The 16,536-nt window shown below is 32.5% G+C and overlaps 2 protein-coding genes and 1 pseudogene across 10 annotated transcripts; 1 reads left to right on the top strand and 2 right to left on the bottom strand.

Annotated features, from left to right (window-relative positions):
* Positions 1 to 16,536, bottom strand: part of LOC145059818 (UDP-sugar pyrophosphorylase-like) — a 258,394-nt pseudogene that overhangs the window by 37,783 nt on the left and 204,075 nt on the right.
* Positions 2,263 to 5,339, top strand: LOC145058669 (receptor-like protein EIX2). 2 transcript variants are annotated; one of them, XM_079006570.1, is made up of 2 exons: positions 2,263 to 3,453; positions 3,526 to 5,339. In XM_079006570.1, exons 1-2 carry the CDS (start codon positions 2,304 to 2,306, stop codon positions 5,211 to 5,213), a joined length of 2,838 nt encoding a protein of 945 aa, XP_078862696.1. In that variant the 5' UTR covers positions 2,263 to 2,303; the 3' UTR covers positions 5,214 to 5,339. The 2 variants fall into 2 exon arrangements, with proteins under 2 accessions (XP_078862696.1, XP_078862695.1); XM_079006569.1 differs by having other exon boundaries at positions 2,263 to 5,339.
* On the bottom strand, positions 9,292 to 11,705 carry LOC145058670 (superoxide dismutase [Fe] 2, chloroplastic-like). 8 transcript variants are annotated; one of them, XM_079006571.1, is made up of 7 exons: positions 11,459 to 11,546; positions 10,945 to 11,137; positions 10,738 to 10,866; positions 10,620 to 10,646; positions 10,085 to 10,108; positions 9,609 to 9,715; positions 9,292 to 9,513 (listed from the first exon to the last, which is right to left on the bottom strand). In XM_079006571.1, the coding sequence occupies exons 1-7, from the start codon at positions 11,459 to 11,461 to the stop codon at positions 9,481 to 9,483; spliced, it is 516 nt and encodes a 171-aa protein (XP_078862697.1). In that variant the 5' UTR covers positions 11,462 to 11,546; the 3' UTR covers positions 9,292 to 9,480. The 8 variants fall into 8 exon arrangements, 5 of the variants coding, with proteins under 5 accessions (XP_078862697.1, XP_078862698.1, XP_078862699.1 ...); XR_013686465.1 differs by having other exon boundaries at positions 9,476 to 9,513; positions 9,609 to 9,837; XR_013686466.1 differs by having other exon boundaries at positions 9,476 to 9,513; positions 9,609 to 9,837; positions 10,748 to 10,866.

Here is a 16,536-nt window from a genome sequence, read left to right as displayed (position 1 = left end):
CATAACATCTCACTGCAATTTGGGCTTTATCACACATGTACAACTGCTCTCATCAGGTATGAAATTTGTATCAATAACATTTTTCCCCATACAAGTACAACACAGTTAATTACATATAATTGTTTATTATTTTCTTTTATAATGATATTTTTACCAAAAAAAAGGACAAATTAAAGATGAATGATTCTAATTGGGTGGAACACACAATGCTTAATTTCCATGAAATTAGAACCTAAAACTAAAAGACAAATTAAAGATGAAGAGTTATAATAAACAGCCCCAGTCCCAAGTAAGACTCTTCAAAGACTTGAAAGTCTTGGCAATTTGTATTTATTATCAAAATCTTTTTCCAAACATGTGATATTTTCAAAGACATATAAAAAAGTGATGTGATCAGAGTTGTTAAAAATGGGCTCCACAAAAGGTAATTCATGGTCTTTGTTAGAAGACCCCAACATGCTCCTGGGACCAACCAATTTTTCAAAAGTAAATTATTTTATTGATGTGAGAAAATTATAAAAAGAAAAGGATTCAAAAGGTAACTCCTGGGCCCCTATCAGGTTTTATATAATCTTTGGCTGTCAAGATAAATGATTCTAAGTGGGACATACAACATGTGATTTCCATGAGATTTGAAGAATTGAAATTAATTGGCCCAAAATAGACGTTCAAATTGGCAATCTGTCTGTATTATAGACATCTGTTCCCATCTTGTGATATTTTTGCAATTTGTATTTATTATCTTTATCTTGTTCCCATCTCCTGATCCTTTTTTTGGTGTGTCATATTTTTCATAAAAAATTGAAAGTATGGCGCTATAGATCATTCTTAAGACCAACAAAGAAGAACCATATTAATTTAGCTGTTTAAACAAATTTGGAACTTTGTTAGGAAATTATGAAGTGGAGAAGATATGTAATTTAGTTGATGGCTAGGTTAATTACTAATTATTTAATGTGTTCATCTAACAGGTATCATAGAGAGTAAAATGAAAGTTTAATTGAGTATACTTTCATGTATTTTTTTTTTAAAGTTAATTCATATACGAAGAAAATTATCTATCATATTGTAATGAGCATCTCCATTAGGGTTTAATAATTAAAACATCATTATACTTTCACTATTTTTTACATTCAATACACGAGCAAAAACAAATTTTCATATAATACTCATATCAGTTAAGAACTAGTTTTTTTTTACATACCTCTATGAAGCAGAATCTAAGTTGATCATTTCAATAATTATTATTAGTAATTTGTATCCGGTTTAACGCCTTCTTTTTTTGGAAATCCTGGATGTCTTTAAATGACCAACATACCCGTTGTATTACATCAAGAGGTAATAAACTATGAAAGTTGGATACTATAATAATTAATACATCAATATTTTGTTTTTATGATTAATATTAATACCATGATTTTCTTATGTTTTGTAAATGAGTAGTGCAAAGTGCTAGAGGTGAATGGAGTGGAGCTTTAGAAGCTACGAATTGTTGATCAGAAAACACAGTGGCAGAATTGGAGTCTTTAATATGTGATTTTTGATTCACAGGAGCTTAATTTAGGTAAACAGAAGCTAAAATTTGTTGCAAAATAAAACTTCTTCTGTATGTGTATCTTATGTTTGAAATTTTCAGTTTTTGTCTTTATTTGAGGTTCTTGAAACGTTTTGGTCCATGTTTTAATTAACATGACTATATTTGGTCCCCGATCGAGTATAGCTGGTATTAATTATAGTCATTTTATTTGGAATATGGACAAAAAACGTTGCAAAAATTGTATTAATTATCATCCTAATGTGTTTTAAATCGAATTATTACTAATGTAGTGTTAACTTAATATCCTTTTTAAGGATGGAAAATACCATGATTAATATGTATTGGATAAACTTGGTTTCATTCATATATGTTCATGATTTAGTTAATGCAAGTGACAAAACTTCATTTCATAGTCATGATTAGATTGTTAGGCCCAAATAATATCATTACTGTTTTGATTGGTAGATTTGTATTTGACTGAAAGATTTCATTAGTTTTGCATTATGGAATTTATGTCATATACCAAAAAATATCATATCAAAAGATGGGAAAAAGATATCGACTATAATAAAGACAAATTCCCAAGACTTGCAAGTCTTTGAAGTTTAATTTGAGGAAAGAAATTCCACACGATGTATGAGGACCCACTTATAATCATTCATCTTCAGTGTGGAGACTATATAAACTCTCATGGGGGCAGTTCATATAGGCAGGCATCAATACAAACCAAAAATCAGCAATTAAGATTTTGATTTAAATTTACATAATGAATCCTTGTGTTTTTATAATTATCTCACTTCTCTTGACTACAACTGGCAGCCAATTGGTCGCAGCAGGAGGAAATGATAGGAAAAAGTGTTTGGATAAGGAGAGAGATGCTCTCCTTCTTTTCAAAGCTCCCCTTCAAGACCCTGATGGTCGTCTCTCTTCATGGACAGCAGAAGATGATGATTGCTGTAAATGGAGAGGAGTCGTGTGCAGCAACCAAACAGGTCATGTCACAGGGCTTGATCTCAATGGATATTGGCTTGAAGGTGAGATAAGCCATTCACTGCTTAACTTAACCTACTTGAATCATCTTGATCTTTCCATCAATTTTTTCAGTGGAACCATTCCCACTTTCATTGGTTCTTTGATTCGATTAACTTACCTTTCCCTTTCCAGTAACTCTTTTCATGGAACCATTCCCTCTTTCATTGGTTCTTTGATTCGATTAACTTACCTTTCCCTTTCCAGTAACTCTTTTCATGGAACCATTCCCTCTTTCATTGGTTCTTTGACTCGATTAAGGTACCTTAACCTTGGCTTGAATGATTTTAATGGGACCATTCCCAGGTCAATTGGTTCCTTGACAGAGTTAAGTTACCTTGACCTTTCCTATAACTCTCTTTATGGAACAATTCCTCCAGAGTTTGGAAACCTCACCAACTTGCAAGAGCTTCATCTTGATTATGTTGGAAGGTGTAGAGTGGAAAAGGTAGAGTGGTTGTCTCATCTCTCTCAGTTGGAGGTACTTGTAATGGATGGGGTTTCCCTATCCAAAGCAAATCATTGGGTAGATGTAATTTCAAGTCTCCCAAAACTCTCATGGTTAAGTTTACAGGGATGTGAGCTGTCACAGGTCATGTATCCATATTCTTCTTCATTTCTCAACTCTTCTTCTTCATCTATTGTTAAGCTTTATCTCAATGACAACAATCTCACCTCATCCATGTATCGTTGGTTGTTCCCATTAACCACCAATAACCTCCTTTCTCTTGTTCTCTCTGGCAACATGTTAGATGGGATACCCAAATATCTTGGTAACCTCTGTAGTTTGGAATATTTGGAAATCAGTAACAACTCTGCTGCTGTCAAATTTCCTGATTTTCTCAACAACTTGTCTGGATGCACATCCCTTTCATTACAAGAGTTGTCTGCTCAAGGAAGCCAATTTACAGGGCCACTGTCCGATGTGATCCAGAAGTTTGCATCCCTAGAATGGTTGTACCTATCTGATAATCACTTAAATGGAAGTATAAGTGAGAAACTGTGGGAACTACCTAGGCTTGAAATTCTTAACCTTTCTTTTAATAATCTTACACTTCCTTCCACATATCACTTGTCAGGCCTTTCTTATGTAAAAGATGTTGATCTGAGCTCTTGCAAGCTGCTAGGGCCTCGCTTCCCCAAGTTGATTCAGACACTCAAAAATCATACACATCTTGATCTTTCCAATACTGGAATTTCAGACACAATTCCTCTTGAGTTTTGGGAAACGTGGCCTTCTCAATTAGAATATCTGAATCTCTCTTCCAACAACATTAGCGGGAAAGTACCAGATTTATCATCAAATTTTGCCAAGTATTCAGAGATAGATTTGAGTTCTAACAGCTTTTTTGGTCCGATACGGAATGTTTCTTCCACGTTGTCATCATTAAATCTTTCCAGAAACAAATTCTCTGGGGGAATCTCCTTCATATGCCAAATTGTTGATCGGTTCTTATCATTTCTTGACCTCTCTCATAACTCATTAACCGGACAACTCCCGGACTGTCTGTGGCATTTCAATCAACTAAAAGTTCTTAATCTCGGACACAACAATCTCTTTGGAAGTCTTCCTCCCTCTATTGGATCTTTGATACAACTCAAGGTCTTGTATTTATACAAGAACAACTTCTCTGGAGAATTGCCTTTGTCTTTAAAAGATTGCACGAGTTTAATCTCTTTGAATTTGGGGGCCAACAAGTTTTCTGGTAATGTGTCTGTCTGGATTGGGGAAAACTTAACAGGGTTGTATGTTCTTATACTAAGATCAAACAACTTCTTTGGAACCATCCCCTTACAGTTATGTCAGTTACCTAATCTTCAAGTTTTGGACTTGTCAATGAACAATCTCCATGGAATCATCCCCTCATGTTTGAGTAATCTTACGAGCATGCTTCACCAAGGAGGATTCTCACAAGATGTACAGTTTCAAACAATTGTAAACAATAGTTCATATGGATGGGGGATATATGTTGACCATGCAATGATTGAGTGGCAAGGAGATGAACGTGAATTCTTGAACACTCTGAAATTGTTGAAGAGCATTGACCTGTCCAGCAACAATCTAACAGGACAAATCCCAAATGAAATTACCAATCTTTCAGACTTGATTGCCCTGAATTTTTCAATGAATACTCTATCTGGAGAGATTCCACAGCATATTGGTGAGATGAAAAAGCTTCTAACTTTGGATTTATCCAGAAACAATTTATCAGGGAGGATACCATCAGGCATGTCTCAGATGAGCTTACTGAATTACCTAGACTTGTCATATAATCACTTTTCAGGGAGAATCCCATCTAGCACTCAGCTCCAGTCCTTTCCACGTTCAAGATACAATGGAAACAAAGGACTATGTGGACCTCCCCTTACCAAAAAATGTCCTGGAGATGAAGAATCAGAAGTACCACCTCTGATTGGTAAAGGTGAGGGTGATGGGGAAGACACAGATGATGATGAACTCTGGGGATGGTTTGTTATTGGTGTGGGGATGGGTTTTGCTACTGGATTTTGGATAGCATGTGGCGCTTTACTTCTCAACCGTCGAGGCAGACATGCATTTTTTCAGTTTTATGACAGCTTCAAAGATTGGGTTTATGTGAAAGTGGTTGTGTTCATTTCAAGTATGCAAAAGGCTAGACACACGTAGTTTGTCAACTAGTTTTTATTTTTGATTTCTTATTTTCTAATATGTAATGTAATGTAATTTGGTTGGGGTTTTTAAATCCCCCATATCAATATATTTGCCACCAACACCATGGGTGGCCATTTTCCCTGTTTTGTATGAAATAAGATATCCTCAAAAAAATCATACATTCGTAGCATAAAAAAACACAATGAAAATTAGAGGTACACTAAAAAAATTGGAAACCGAACCGGACCATTGTGGAAAAAAATAGTTTGATACAAATCAAGTTTGTTTGGAACGAACAAACTGTTTAGTTTAGTAATGGTGTAACGGTAAATCCATTAGATATCATACTTTGGTAGTAATTGCACTTCCGTTACATTTCGCAATGGAAAACATGATTAGCATCGGTTTTCTGCATCAATGATTGCAAAATAAATGAGCAACCAAAAATTGCAGCCCCCCTCCCCCCAGAAAAAAAAAGTTATAAATGGAAATTGAAAGCTTAATTTACTCTAGTTTATCATTTCTATTATTGAGTTCTCTATTGTATCTGCAACAAATGACCTCTATTGTATGTGCAGCACATGGCCCCAGGATGACTATAGATGAATAAGTTTTTCAGAAAGAAAAGGTTGAGAATAAAAGGTAATAGATACCGTTTGAACTTGCACATTTTGCCCATAATATCAGTTTTCAGTTTTCAATAAATAAAAGTATACATATTAATTATTCTTTTATATTAAAATAAATTTAACGTTTAATAAAATAAGAACTAAATAAACGAGAAAGTCCACATGAACGTCATATTAGCACCACATGGTTAGAATCAAATATACAAAAAGTTTAACCTCATACCTTCAAGGAATGCTTCCCAGGTTCACTATAAGATGTTTCCAATTGTTCCACTTATATTAATTTTGGAATCCCCAATCTTCATTTCTTTAGGTAACACACTTATGTTTTTATCAGTACTTTCAATCATCCACCCTTTATTTAGGGTTGGTAATTAGTTGGTTTAGTTGAGATCTTTAACACGTTTAATTAAACGGGTTAACCCGTCTAATCTATTTAATTAAATAGGTTAGGTTAGGGTTAAAATCTTCAAACTGTTTATAGCCAGCGAACCCGCTTAAATTTTTTTAATATTTTCTTATATATATATATATATATATATATATATATATATATATATATATATATAGGGTTAGGTTATTTTGTTTTCACTATCTATTGTGTGCATGTATGATTGATTCTGGACCAATCATTTTTGTTATTTTAAGAAAGTAATTAATGCATATTACATGTTGAAGATATAATATGTATTAATTACATCTTCAGCATTTAATATGCATTAATTACTTTCTTAAAATAACTAAAATGATTGGTCCAGAATTAGTCATACATGCACACAATAGATAGTGAAAACATTTGAACCTAACTCTAAATATATATATATATATAGATATATATATATATATATATATATATATATATATATATATATATGTGTGTGTGTGTGTGTGTGTAGTATTATTAATTAATTGATTATTATATTTTTATTACTCAAAAAATGTGGATTGGTGATCATTATTGAAAGTCGAGATGTCTAGCATTTAAATATTAAAGGTGTATAATGTTTTTATGGTTGTAAACACTTGATTTGTGTTTGTGCTATAGACTTATCGTTGTATTATTTTCAAACGTGAGCAATCATCGAAGTTTTTAAGTTTTATGTAATTTTGTTTGAAGGATTAGTTGATTTTCAAGGGTATTTTTTTTTTGGAAATTTGAATGGGTCAACTGAGGTTCAACATAACTCGACATCATCAAGTGAATTGATAACTAAGTTCCATGAAGTGACAAATCTTCAACAAGAACAATACAACCTCTAATGACCAAAGTAGATTTTTGAAAAACAGAGTTGTTGTTTCCTTCGACTTTCCTTTTTAACATCATAAATGTAACTGCCCATTTTGGCTTCCACACAACACGCGACCAAACCTCCACCTCTTGGCCATTAAACACCTGTGGATCATCTATCTTAACACCCTTCTGAAGAAAAGAAACATAAGATTATGATTAAATTATATTTTTGATCCATGAGTATAGTTGTTTTTTTTTTCAATTTTGGTCCCATAAAGTTTTTATCTTTGCATTCTTGGTCCTTATTTGAGGTTCCCTACTAGAATATAGGCTTATAATGACGCGAAAACTATGACACGCGGTGATTTATGATATACAAAAGTGCATTTTTTTCAGTTTTTTGATAGCTTCAAAGATTGGGTTTATGTCAAGGTGGTTGTGTTCATTTCAAGTTTGCAAAAGAGTAGATAAGTGTAGTTTGTCATTAAGGTTTTTTTTTTTTTTTCATTTCTTTTTTCCTGTACGCAATATCTAATTTGGCTGGGGTTTTTAAGTCCTCCATATCTATATATTTGCCAACACCATGGGTGGCCATTTTCCCGTTTTGTATGAAATAAGATATCCTACAAAAATCATATATTCGTAGCATATAAAAACACGATGAAAATTAGAGGTGCACTAACAAATCGGAAACCAAACTGTATCGGTGTGGAAAAAAACAGTTTGATACAAATCAATTTCGGTTGAAATGAACAACTAGTTTAGTAATGGTGTAACGTAGAATCCAATGTTGTAAATTATGAGAATCATGTGATGATTCTAAATTACAGAGCCACACAGAAAATTCAGTTAGTGCCATTATAGATAGTTTTGAGGTTTTACTTGGTAAGTAGTTGCAAATTATCTTTTGGGTTCTTAGGCGTTGTGTGACAAGGCATACACTTGGAGTCCAGCCATAAGAAAATGAAAAGATAGATAAAGATGGAGATGGGTCACTGTAGTTCTAAAGGTGAAACCGTGAAAGTCAAGAGTTACAAAGAATGTCATTTGGTGGTAGACCATCACAATCTAATCTTATAAGGACACTTCTCTCAAAATCAAAACGAGAAGATTGGTTTAACATTTTTTTTTCAAGATTGTTAATTTGTCTGGTATTTAACTTGTGTTATTTATCATCTATATAAGGGTTAATGTCACTATTTCGCCACATTATTGGCATTTTGGTATTAATTGTAATCTAATGTGTTACACATATGGTGCCGGTTTTAACGAGGTAAATCGGTTATAAATATGATGTGTCTACATGACATCTTTTTTTTAAATTTTTGTACACATTACATCCATCAATACAACCACCACCATCATATAGCACCATGAATTCGTTAGGATTTTGAGTTACATCAACAAAAAATTGTGAATAAGATGAAGGTTTTCACAGGTGATGAAATCACATAGACAACATTGATGAGGGTGATATTAGTGGAGAAAATGGTTATTTGATTTTTTTCACAATAATATCAGTTTTAAGTTTTCAATAAATAAAAATATACATATTAATTATTATTTTATATTAAAATAAATTCAAAGTTTAATAAAAAAAAGAATTAAATAAAAAGAAAGTCCATATGAAAATCATATTAACACCACATGGTTAGAATCAAATATGCAAAAAGTTTAACCTCTTGCCTTCAAGGAATGCTTCTCGGGTTCACTATAAGATGTTTCCAATAGCTCTATTTTGTTAATTTTGAAATCCCCAATTTTTACTTCTTTAGGCAACTCACTTTTTGTCTTTATCTGACACTTTCAATCATCCACCACTACAAAAAACATGTCATTTAGTGGCACACAAAAAGTGTCACTAAAAACCTAAAAATATGTCACTAAAGGCTTCTCAAAAAATGAGCGGCACACATAATAAATGTCACTAGAAACGCTCCCACTAAACTAAAACCCTTTAATGACACTTTTTGCTTTTGCCGCTGCAGTTTTTGAGGCTTTTTGTGGCATTTTTTTGTTTGCCGCGGTAGATGAAAAGTCTTTTGTGGCACATATTTTGTGCCATTGAATGCTCATTTGATTCAAAGACATTAGTGACACTTTTTTATTCACCACAAAACAAAAAACTATTTTGTGGCATATTTTGCATGGGTAAATATTCATGAGATTCTATAATTTAGGCCATTTATATCTACATTACATATTTTTTAATAATAAAATATAAAAGAAATAATTAAATTACAGCAGCACGTATAGAATAATCAAAATTTCATCCATAAGAAAAAAACAAAAAATATTTTCTTTTTCATTCCAATGGAATGAACCATTTCTTTCCTTCCATGATTCAATCATTAAAAAAAAAAAAAAACAAGTACTACCTACATGTCTTCTCCATTACCAACCTTTGTCATTTTCGTTCTTCCTATTTTTCTTCAATTATGGTAAAAACTCGGATCTACATAAAATATAAAACAAATTAGATTTCAAGAAATATGAAAAAAAATAAATAAATATATAGGTAACCTTAGAATATTGAAAGTAGTCAAATACCTTCCCATTCATGGCATTCATTACATTATGGGCATCATCATCTAATTCAAATGTAACAAAACCAAACCTTTTATGCCTCTTAGTTCTTGAATCGACAACAAGTCTAGCTGCAACATTAGTTCAATTAATTCAAAAAACATTGATACAAATATTTAACATATACCTTCGATGATTTCACCAAAAGGTGAAAACTACTTCAAGTCATTATTTGTAGTGTAATGCGACAATCCTATATAATAATAACATAATCTTTAATTATTGAAAAACAAAGTGGAAAACCCCATGACACAAGCTTATCCAGAAAGAAAATAGATATATAATCTGCATGTGGTTTTATAAAACAAATTCAATTTTCACTAATCCAACTTTCATATCTTATCATCATCACATACATTGTAAAACAGATTCAATGACACACACACACATACACACATACACATATATATATTGATGATTTAAAATGAACATGTTCTTACCTAAAAGTTGAGGTAGTACGCATGCTGCAAGTAACAACAGATTAGATTCAAAGTGAAATTAGTAAATATGCCATAAACTTAGTTTCTTTATGGAATAATTACTTTAGTTTAAATTCAAAAATGCTTCGTTTAGTTTGAGATTATTAATGGATGATAGCTTAGATACAAATAGTTTTTAGGATAAAATGATATAAATATAAATAGAACTAATATAAAAACATCATACATCATTAAAAGTATAAAAACACTTATATGGATAAGAAATTATGCTTCTTGGACACAATTGGTCTTCAATGTTTTAATTGTAAGCAATAGATACTTACACACTTTTTTTTATAAGAAAACACCATTATTATGGGGTTAACAAACAATATGTAGTAAATAGTAATTATGGAGTTTTTTATAAAAAAAATTAAGTTTTAAGAATCTACTGAGTACAATTAAAACGATAATGACCAATTGTGTATATGGGACATTTTCTTACCCTTCTAAGTCACTAACCATTTTTTATAATGAAAAGAGAATATGGTGTTACCTCCCAAACATCTACTGTGAGGAGAGGCTGCAAAATACAAGAAAAAGAAACCAATTTATATGTGAATAGATCATAGTTAGTCCATGGTTACTAGAAAACAATAAAATCTTGTCTTTACTTGAACTCACATGGTACTCCAGAACAAGAGGATTAATTGCATTTGGACTTTTCAAGACAACAAGCTTCTTGTCCTCCTCTAATGGACATGAATTTCTAGCATTTAGTATGTCAAGTTTATGTTCTTTGTCTAGAAAGAAACACACAAGTAGAAATGTCAAAACATGGGTGCATTTTATTTTTCAAACTTAGCTTAACAGACACCTACATACAAACCAAGCCCATACAAAGCAGAACTGAGTAGTGGAAGCTGATTTGAGCTCATTGATTAGGCCTTCAAACAAACCAAAATCTCTGTTTGTTAATTCTAAAAGTTCTCCAGATAGGTATCCACCTTTAGTTTTCATAGATTCCCAGAAAAAATTCTGATTCCATACCGTAACAGTTTGAATAATGGATTCCTAAATTAAAAGTATGTTTAGAGAAAATCATAAATGGCATATGGCGTGTGTCATACCTATGTCAGATTGTTGAAGGATAGAAGAATATCACAGTTTAAAATTAATATGATTACCAAAAAGAGAGAGAATAATATCCAAATAATCGCTAAAATAACATGTGCTACATTCATCAGAAATTCAAAATGTATCTAGGGTTTATTGATATCGAAAGCAAGCTTTGTTAGGTTTCCGAATAATCAGTACTATTCGGGGAAGAATAACAAGCAAACATGATAGAGAACAATCGAAAATCAGATATTTTGAGGGAAAAGAATCGCAAACCATTCAGGGGAGCGGAGCAACCACGACCGTGGTGGATTAATACGCCGATAACGATGGAGCAATCGGTGACGGTGGACATATACGACGGCGACGGTGGACGAATGCGACGACTGCTGTGGACGAATGCGACGATAGCGTCGATGTAGCAGGGACGATGATGGCGGTTGATCAGGGGTGATGGTGTGACCTGAAGAGCCGATTGTACCCAAATCGTTGCTTGGGAAGGGTTTTAAGAGGGGGAGGGGTAAAATGTAAAATATAGGAAATGGTAAAATTATATTTGGAAAATGTTAGATATGTAAAGATCATCTTTTATTTTAGGGGATTAAAAGAAAATTTGTATAAATATTAGTTAGGGATAAATTTATAATTAAAGTGAAAAAAACATTGGACAATTATACGAAATATTCAAAAAAAAAAAACTAAACCAAAAATTTAATTTCGGTAAAGAGACCAGTTTTGTAATTTATTTTTATTATTATAATAATTTGTTTAATGGAATAGAAGTTTTAGTAGCATATTAAAACATTATGTCACTAATAATTATAAATATAGTGACATAAAATGTTAAGTGCCACTATATATATTAATTTCTATAATGGCACATAAAATATGTCACTAATTAAAAACATGATATAGTGGCACATCAAACGTATGCCATTAAAAAAGTATGCCACTAAATGACATTTTATTTGTAGTGCACCATATATATATATATATATATATATATATATATATATATATATATATATATATATATATATATATATATATATGATTTATTATTATATTTTAATTATTTTTAATACTCAAAAAACGTGGGTCGGTGATCGTTACTGGAAGTCGAGTTGTGTAGCATTTACAAATTAAATGTGTATAATGTTTTTATGGTTGTAAATGAAAGATCTATTATGTTCAAGAGTCATATTAAAGTGATATTGTTAATTAATATATGATATTAATGGGTCATACTCACAATAACTTAATATAATTGATTATTTATTAGAAATTGGTTTTAATAAATATTCAATAAACTCTTATAATTAATTGGAAAATATTTATTTCATGGAAATAATAACTTTCATTAACAAGTAACATAATATATCATATGGTATGATTTATTAAGTCATGTACATTATTTTGGACTAATAAGATTCTTTTGCATTTTAGCTAAAAGTTAAAGTTTATATATTATAAAAAGTTATAAGAATTTTATAAAGTTCTCTTCACTTTTTATACAAAAAAATGAGCTAGTATCTAGGAAACAAGACAAGGTCTTTTGAATATAATAAAGGAAAGTAAGCATGGATTAGGAGGCATGGGAGACATGTAGGACTTAAGGTAAAGAGTGCTTAAAGTATTAGGAACTCTTGGATAATGTTTTAGCTTTATGAATGCTTTCGTCCCTTCATTTTTTTTAGAGGCTAAAACCATAGCTTGCATGCGCTCCCTTATTCTCTCTATTTTTACTATACACTTGAAGTTACTAGCTTGCATTTTGCTCTCTTTAATTCATAGTTTTGTTATGCACTTAAAGCTTAAGAGATTAAGAGTTTTACAAGACTAACATCTTAAATCAAGTTAGATTATTGTTGGTGTCTCAAAGGTTCATCCATTCTCCATCGACTTCCTAACCTCCCCTTGAGGATTCAAAGACTACAAAGGTTGTTATGTTCTTTATCTTCTTTGGTCGTTTTCTTTCTAAACTTTGAAAGAAGATCATTGGTGAGATATAAACTTGTTTTATGTTGTTCAACATGTTAAAGTCTTTTGTTACCAAATCTTGTGTTTTCGAAACTATTTTTGAATAAAAACCCAACAGTAAACACTTGATTTGTGTTTGTGTTATAGACATATAGACTTATCGTTGTATTATTTTCAAAAATGAACAATTATAGAAGTTTTTAAGTTTTATGTGATTATGTTAGAAGGATTAGTTTATTTCAAGGTTTCTTTGGAAATTTGAATGGGTCAACTCAAGTTCAACCTATTTATTAAATAGGTTAGTTTGGGAGAAATGAAAGTACATGTGCAGTTAGAACCTAATGTTTAGTCCTTTACTATCAACCCTACTTCAACTCACTTATCTTTTTAATGTCTTTCCTTCATTTGTCATGTAGTATAAAATACAAGCCAGTAAAAATATACATCTCTTAGGTGTCTCTGATTGTGCTATCCAAATTATAATGGGCTAATGCAGACATATACAAACTAATATGACATTTATAATGGGCTAATGTAGACAAATACAAAACAATATAGATATATAATGTGCAAAGGTTTAACCTCTCATGCCTTTAAGGAGTGCTTTTCGGGTTTAGTGTAGGATTTGTTTTCCAACTGCTCCACCTTTTTATTTTAAAACTCATGATCCTCGCTTCTTTAAGCAATATGTTATTGTCTTTGCCAACACTTTCAAATGTACACCATATATAATGTTGTTAAGATTAATGTAATCAAACTTTCATTTGTATGTTATTATAGCGTCATACTTCTAGTTCTTTCTATTATAATATTGTAGTTTAAATTGTATGGTTATGAAGGGTCGAGCCAAATGTACAATGTTATTGGGCTAAATGTGAGAAATAGTAACATAATTTCATTTATTATGTATTATTGTAACGCCCCGATTCTTAGGTATTGAATTATGGTTATAAATTTTCATGATTTCGAGGTCTACTCGATGAGTTGATTGCTCTGACTCGTCAAGTAGCAGCGGGTTCGTCCATGTGTTTAACTGAACTACTCGCCAAGACCAAGAAAGGACTCGACGAGTAGGAGCTGGTGGATGAAACCCTAATTTTCGGGATTTTGCACCCTATTTAAGGGATCATTAGCCTCATTTGGCCTCCTTGTAGTCCTTTGAGTGCTCAGCAAACCCTTATACGTTTGTGTGTGTGTGTGCTCCACTTGTGTGTGCTAAGCTTTGGAAGAGGATTTTTTTGGTGAGAAGTTCTTCGAGATCAAGTGGCTAGAAGCAAAGAATGACCAGGGATCAGAAATCTACCTGAGTTAGCATCCATTGAAGGTATCAAGTTGTTATCTTAACCTCTTTTCCCTCTAGATCTCATTGGGTGAATTTTAGGGCTTTTCTAGCATATTAGGAAGCTTTCTCGTGTATGAGCTAAGATCTGAAGTTGCAACTTCAGATATGAGCTCTCTTGGGTCTCTAAGTCCATAAAGCTTCCAACTTTTGCAACTATGAGACTCTCCTTAGGAGTAAAACTCCATCACAAGCTTGGATTTGTCATTTAGAGTCTTTAGAGCCTTGCATGCTCGTAAATTTTGCAACTTTACGTGATAAACATGCCTTGGGGAGTTATATCTGCAATATGGAACCTTAGCATGGCGTGTAACGCCCGTAGATCAGGGCTAGTCAATTTAGAAATGATAAGCGTCAAAATGATTTTTTGATAGAGTATTATTTAGGATGAATAATCTTAACTAAGTTGTAGTATATGTTACAAGGATTCCGTACATATAAAGAACGACGAAATCCGAGTTATAACGAAGAAGTTATGACCTGTCGAAGTTTCGCGACAGAACCGGCACGACACAGCGCGACGTAAAAAGGTGAATTTATGTTAGAGCGATATTTAGCCTTAGCGATCTAAACGAAAGTCGTAGAGTTTGTTAAACCGTGAGCGTGCATAAAAAGAATGCCAAAATCCGACTTCGTATGAGGAACTTATGATTTTTCGAAGTTTCGACTTAGCGGTATGCAGCCCGAATACTCGATTTGAGACCGAGTGGTTTTTAGCCGAAACAATATAAATGAGAATCGTAGATCTCGTTAATTGTAGTGAAACGATAAAAAGATAGGCGAAAACGGACGTCAGATGAAGAAGTTATGAATTTATAACAGAGTTTTCCCGGCCTACTAAAATAATATAATAAAAATATATCAAAATTAGCCAACGGATTCTAAAAAAAATGTAGAGCGTAGTCTCACCTACGCGGGGATATAAAGAACGTTGAAAACAGAGTTCGTATGAGGAAGATATGGATTTTTGAAGTTTATTAAATATTTTCGATATTTAATTTAAATATAAAATACCGATATTATCCAAAGGGGGGGAGTCAGCGATCCTATCCTCATTACACTCAGCGTAATTTCATATTACGCCCAGTGTAAATCGAAGTTCCAGCCCCCTATAAAAGGATGTTGAGGGCAGCCGAGTTCTTTGCTCATTTCTTCCTTTTCTCTCGCGTTTTTGCATCATTTTTCGTGCAAGAATTATCCCGAAGCCCCGGTATCATTCCCGAGCCCCGAAGCAAGTCCCGAGCCCCCGAAGATCCCGAGAAGTGCAATTCCCGAGGCGAAGCTCTGCCCGCGAGGAGTCCGGTTTTTGTGAAGATCTTCCAGATCTAACGAAGAATACTACTTCTACAAGCCGTAGTGTTGTCCGATCATCTTCTGATAAAGTGAGTATGTAGTTACTTTCTTCTAACGCATAAATATTAAGTATTTGTTATGAAATATGTGCTATGTGTATAATATAAAGTTGTTTATATGTGTGGGTGTATAGTCCCTTTCATAAACACGGATATAATACAAGTATTGTTTGAATGTATTAATTATATGTTTGGGTGAGTGTGTGGTTACTTTCTTCTAACACATAAATATGAAGTATTTGTTATAAAATACCTGCTATGTGTTTATATATTGTTGTTTATTTGAGATGAGTGTGGAATGGATGTTTTATATAGTTTTTAAATGAGTTAAGTTGTATACGTATTTTATATCTACAAATATGTTGGGTAGAACATGGGTAGATGAGATAGTTGGTATGTGATAAAATGATGAGGTATGAAAGATGATTAAGAATGATATTGGCAGATGCACCAATTAGAAAATATCATAATACTAGCAGATGCGCTTAAGAATAATATCGGTAGATGCACCAAGTAGTGAATGTCGTAATCCTGGCAAATGCGCTTATAGGATAATCCTGGCAGATGCGCTTATAGGATAATGTCGGCAGATGCGCCTAAAAGAGAATGTCATAAACCTGGCAGTCGCGCCACATAATGTTGACGTAATCCTGGCAGAGGCGCTTAAAGGATGATGTTGGTAG

The sequence above is a fragment of the Lactuca serriola genome, chromosome 6, assembly GCF_051521515.1.
Source record: "Lactuca serriola cultivar US96UC23 chromosome 6, Lser_US96UC23_V15, whole genome shotgun sequence".
Taxonomy (NCBI): Eukaryota; Viridiplantae; Streptophyta; class Magnoliopsida; order Asterales; family Asteraceae; genus Lactuca; species Lactuca serriola.
Note: the sequence above shows the minus strand (reverse complement) of the source record. Positions and strands in the feature narration are given on the sequence as shown.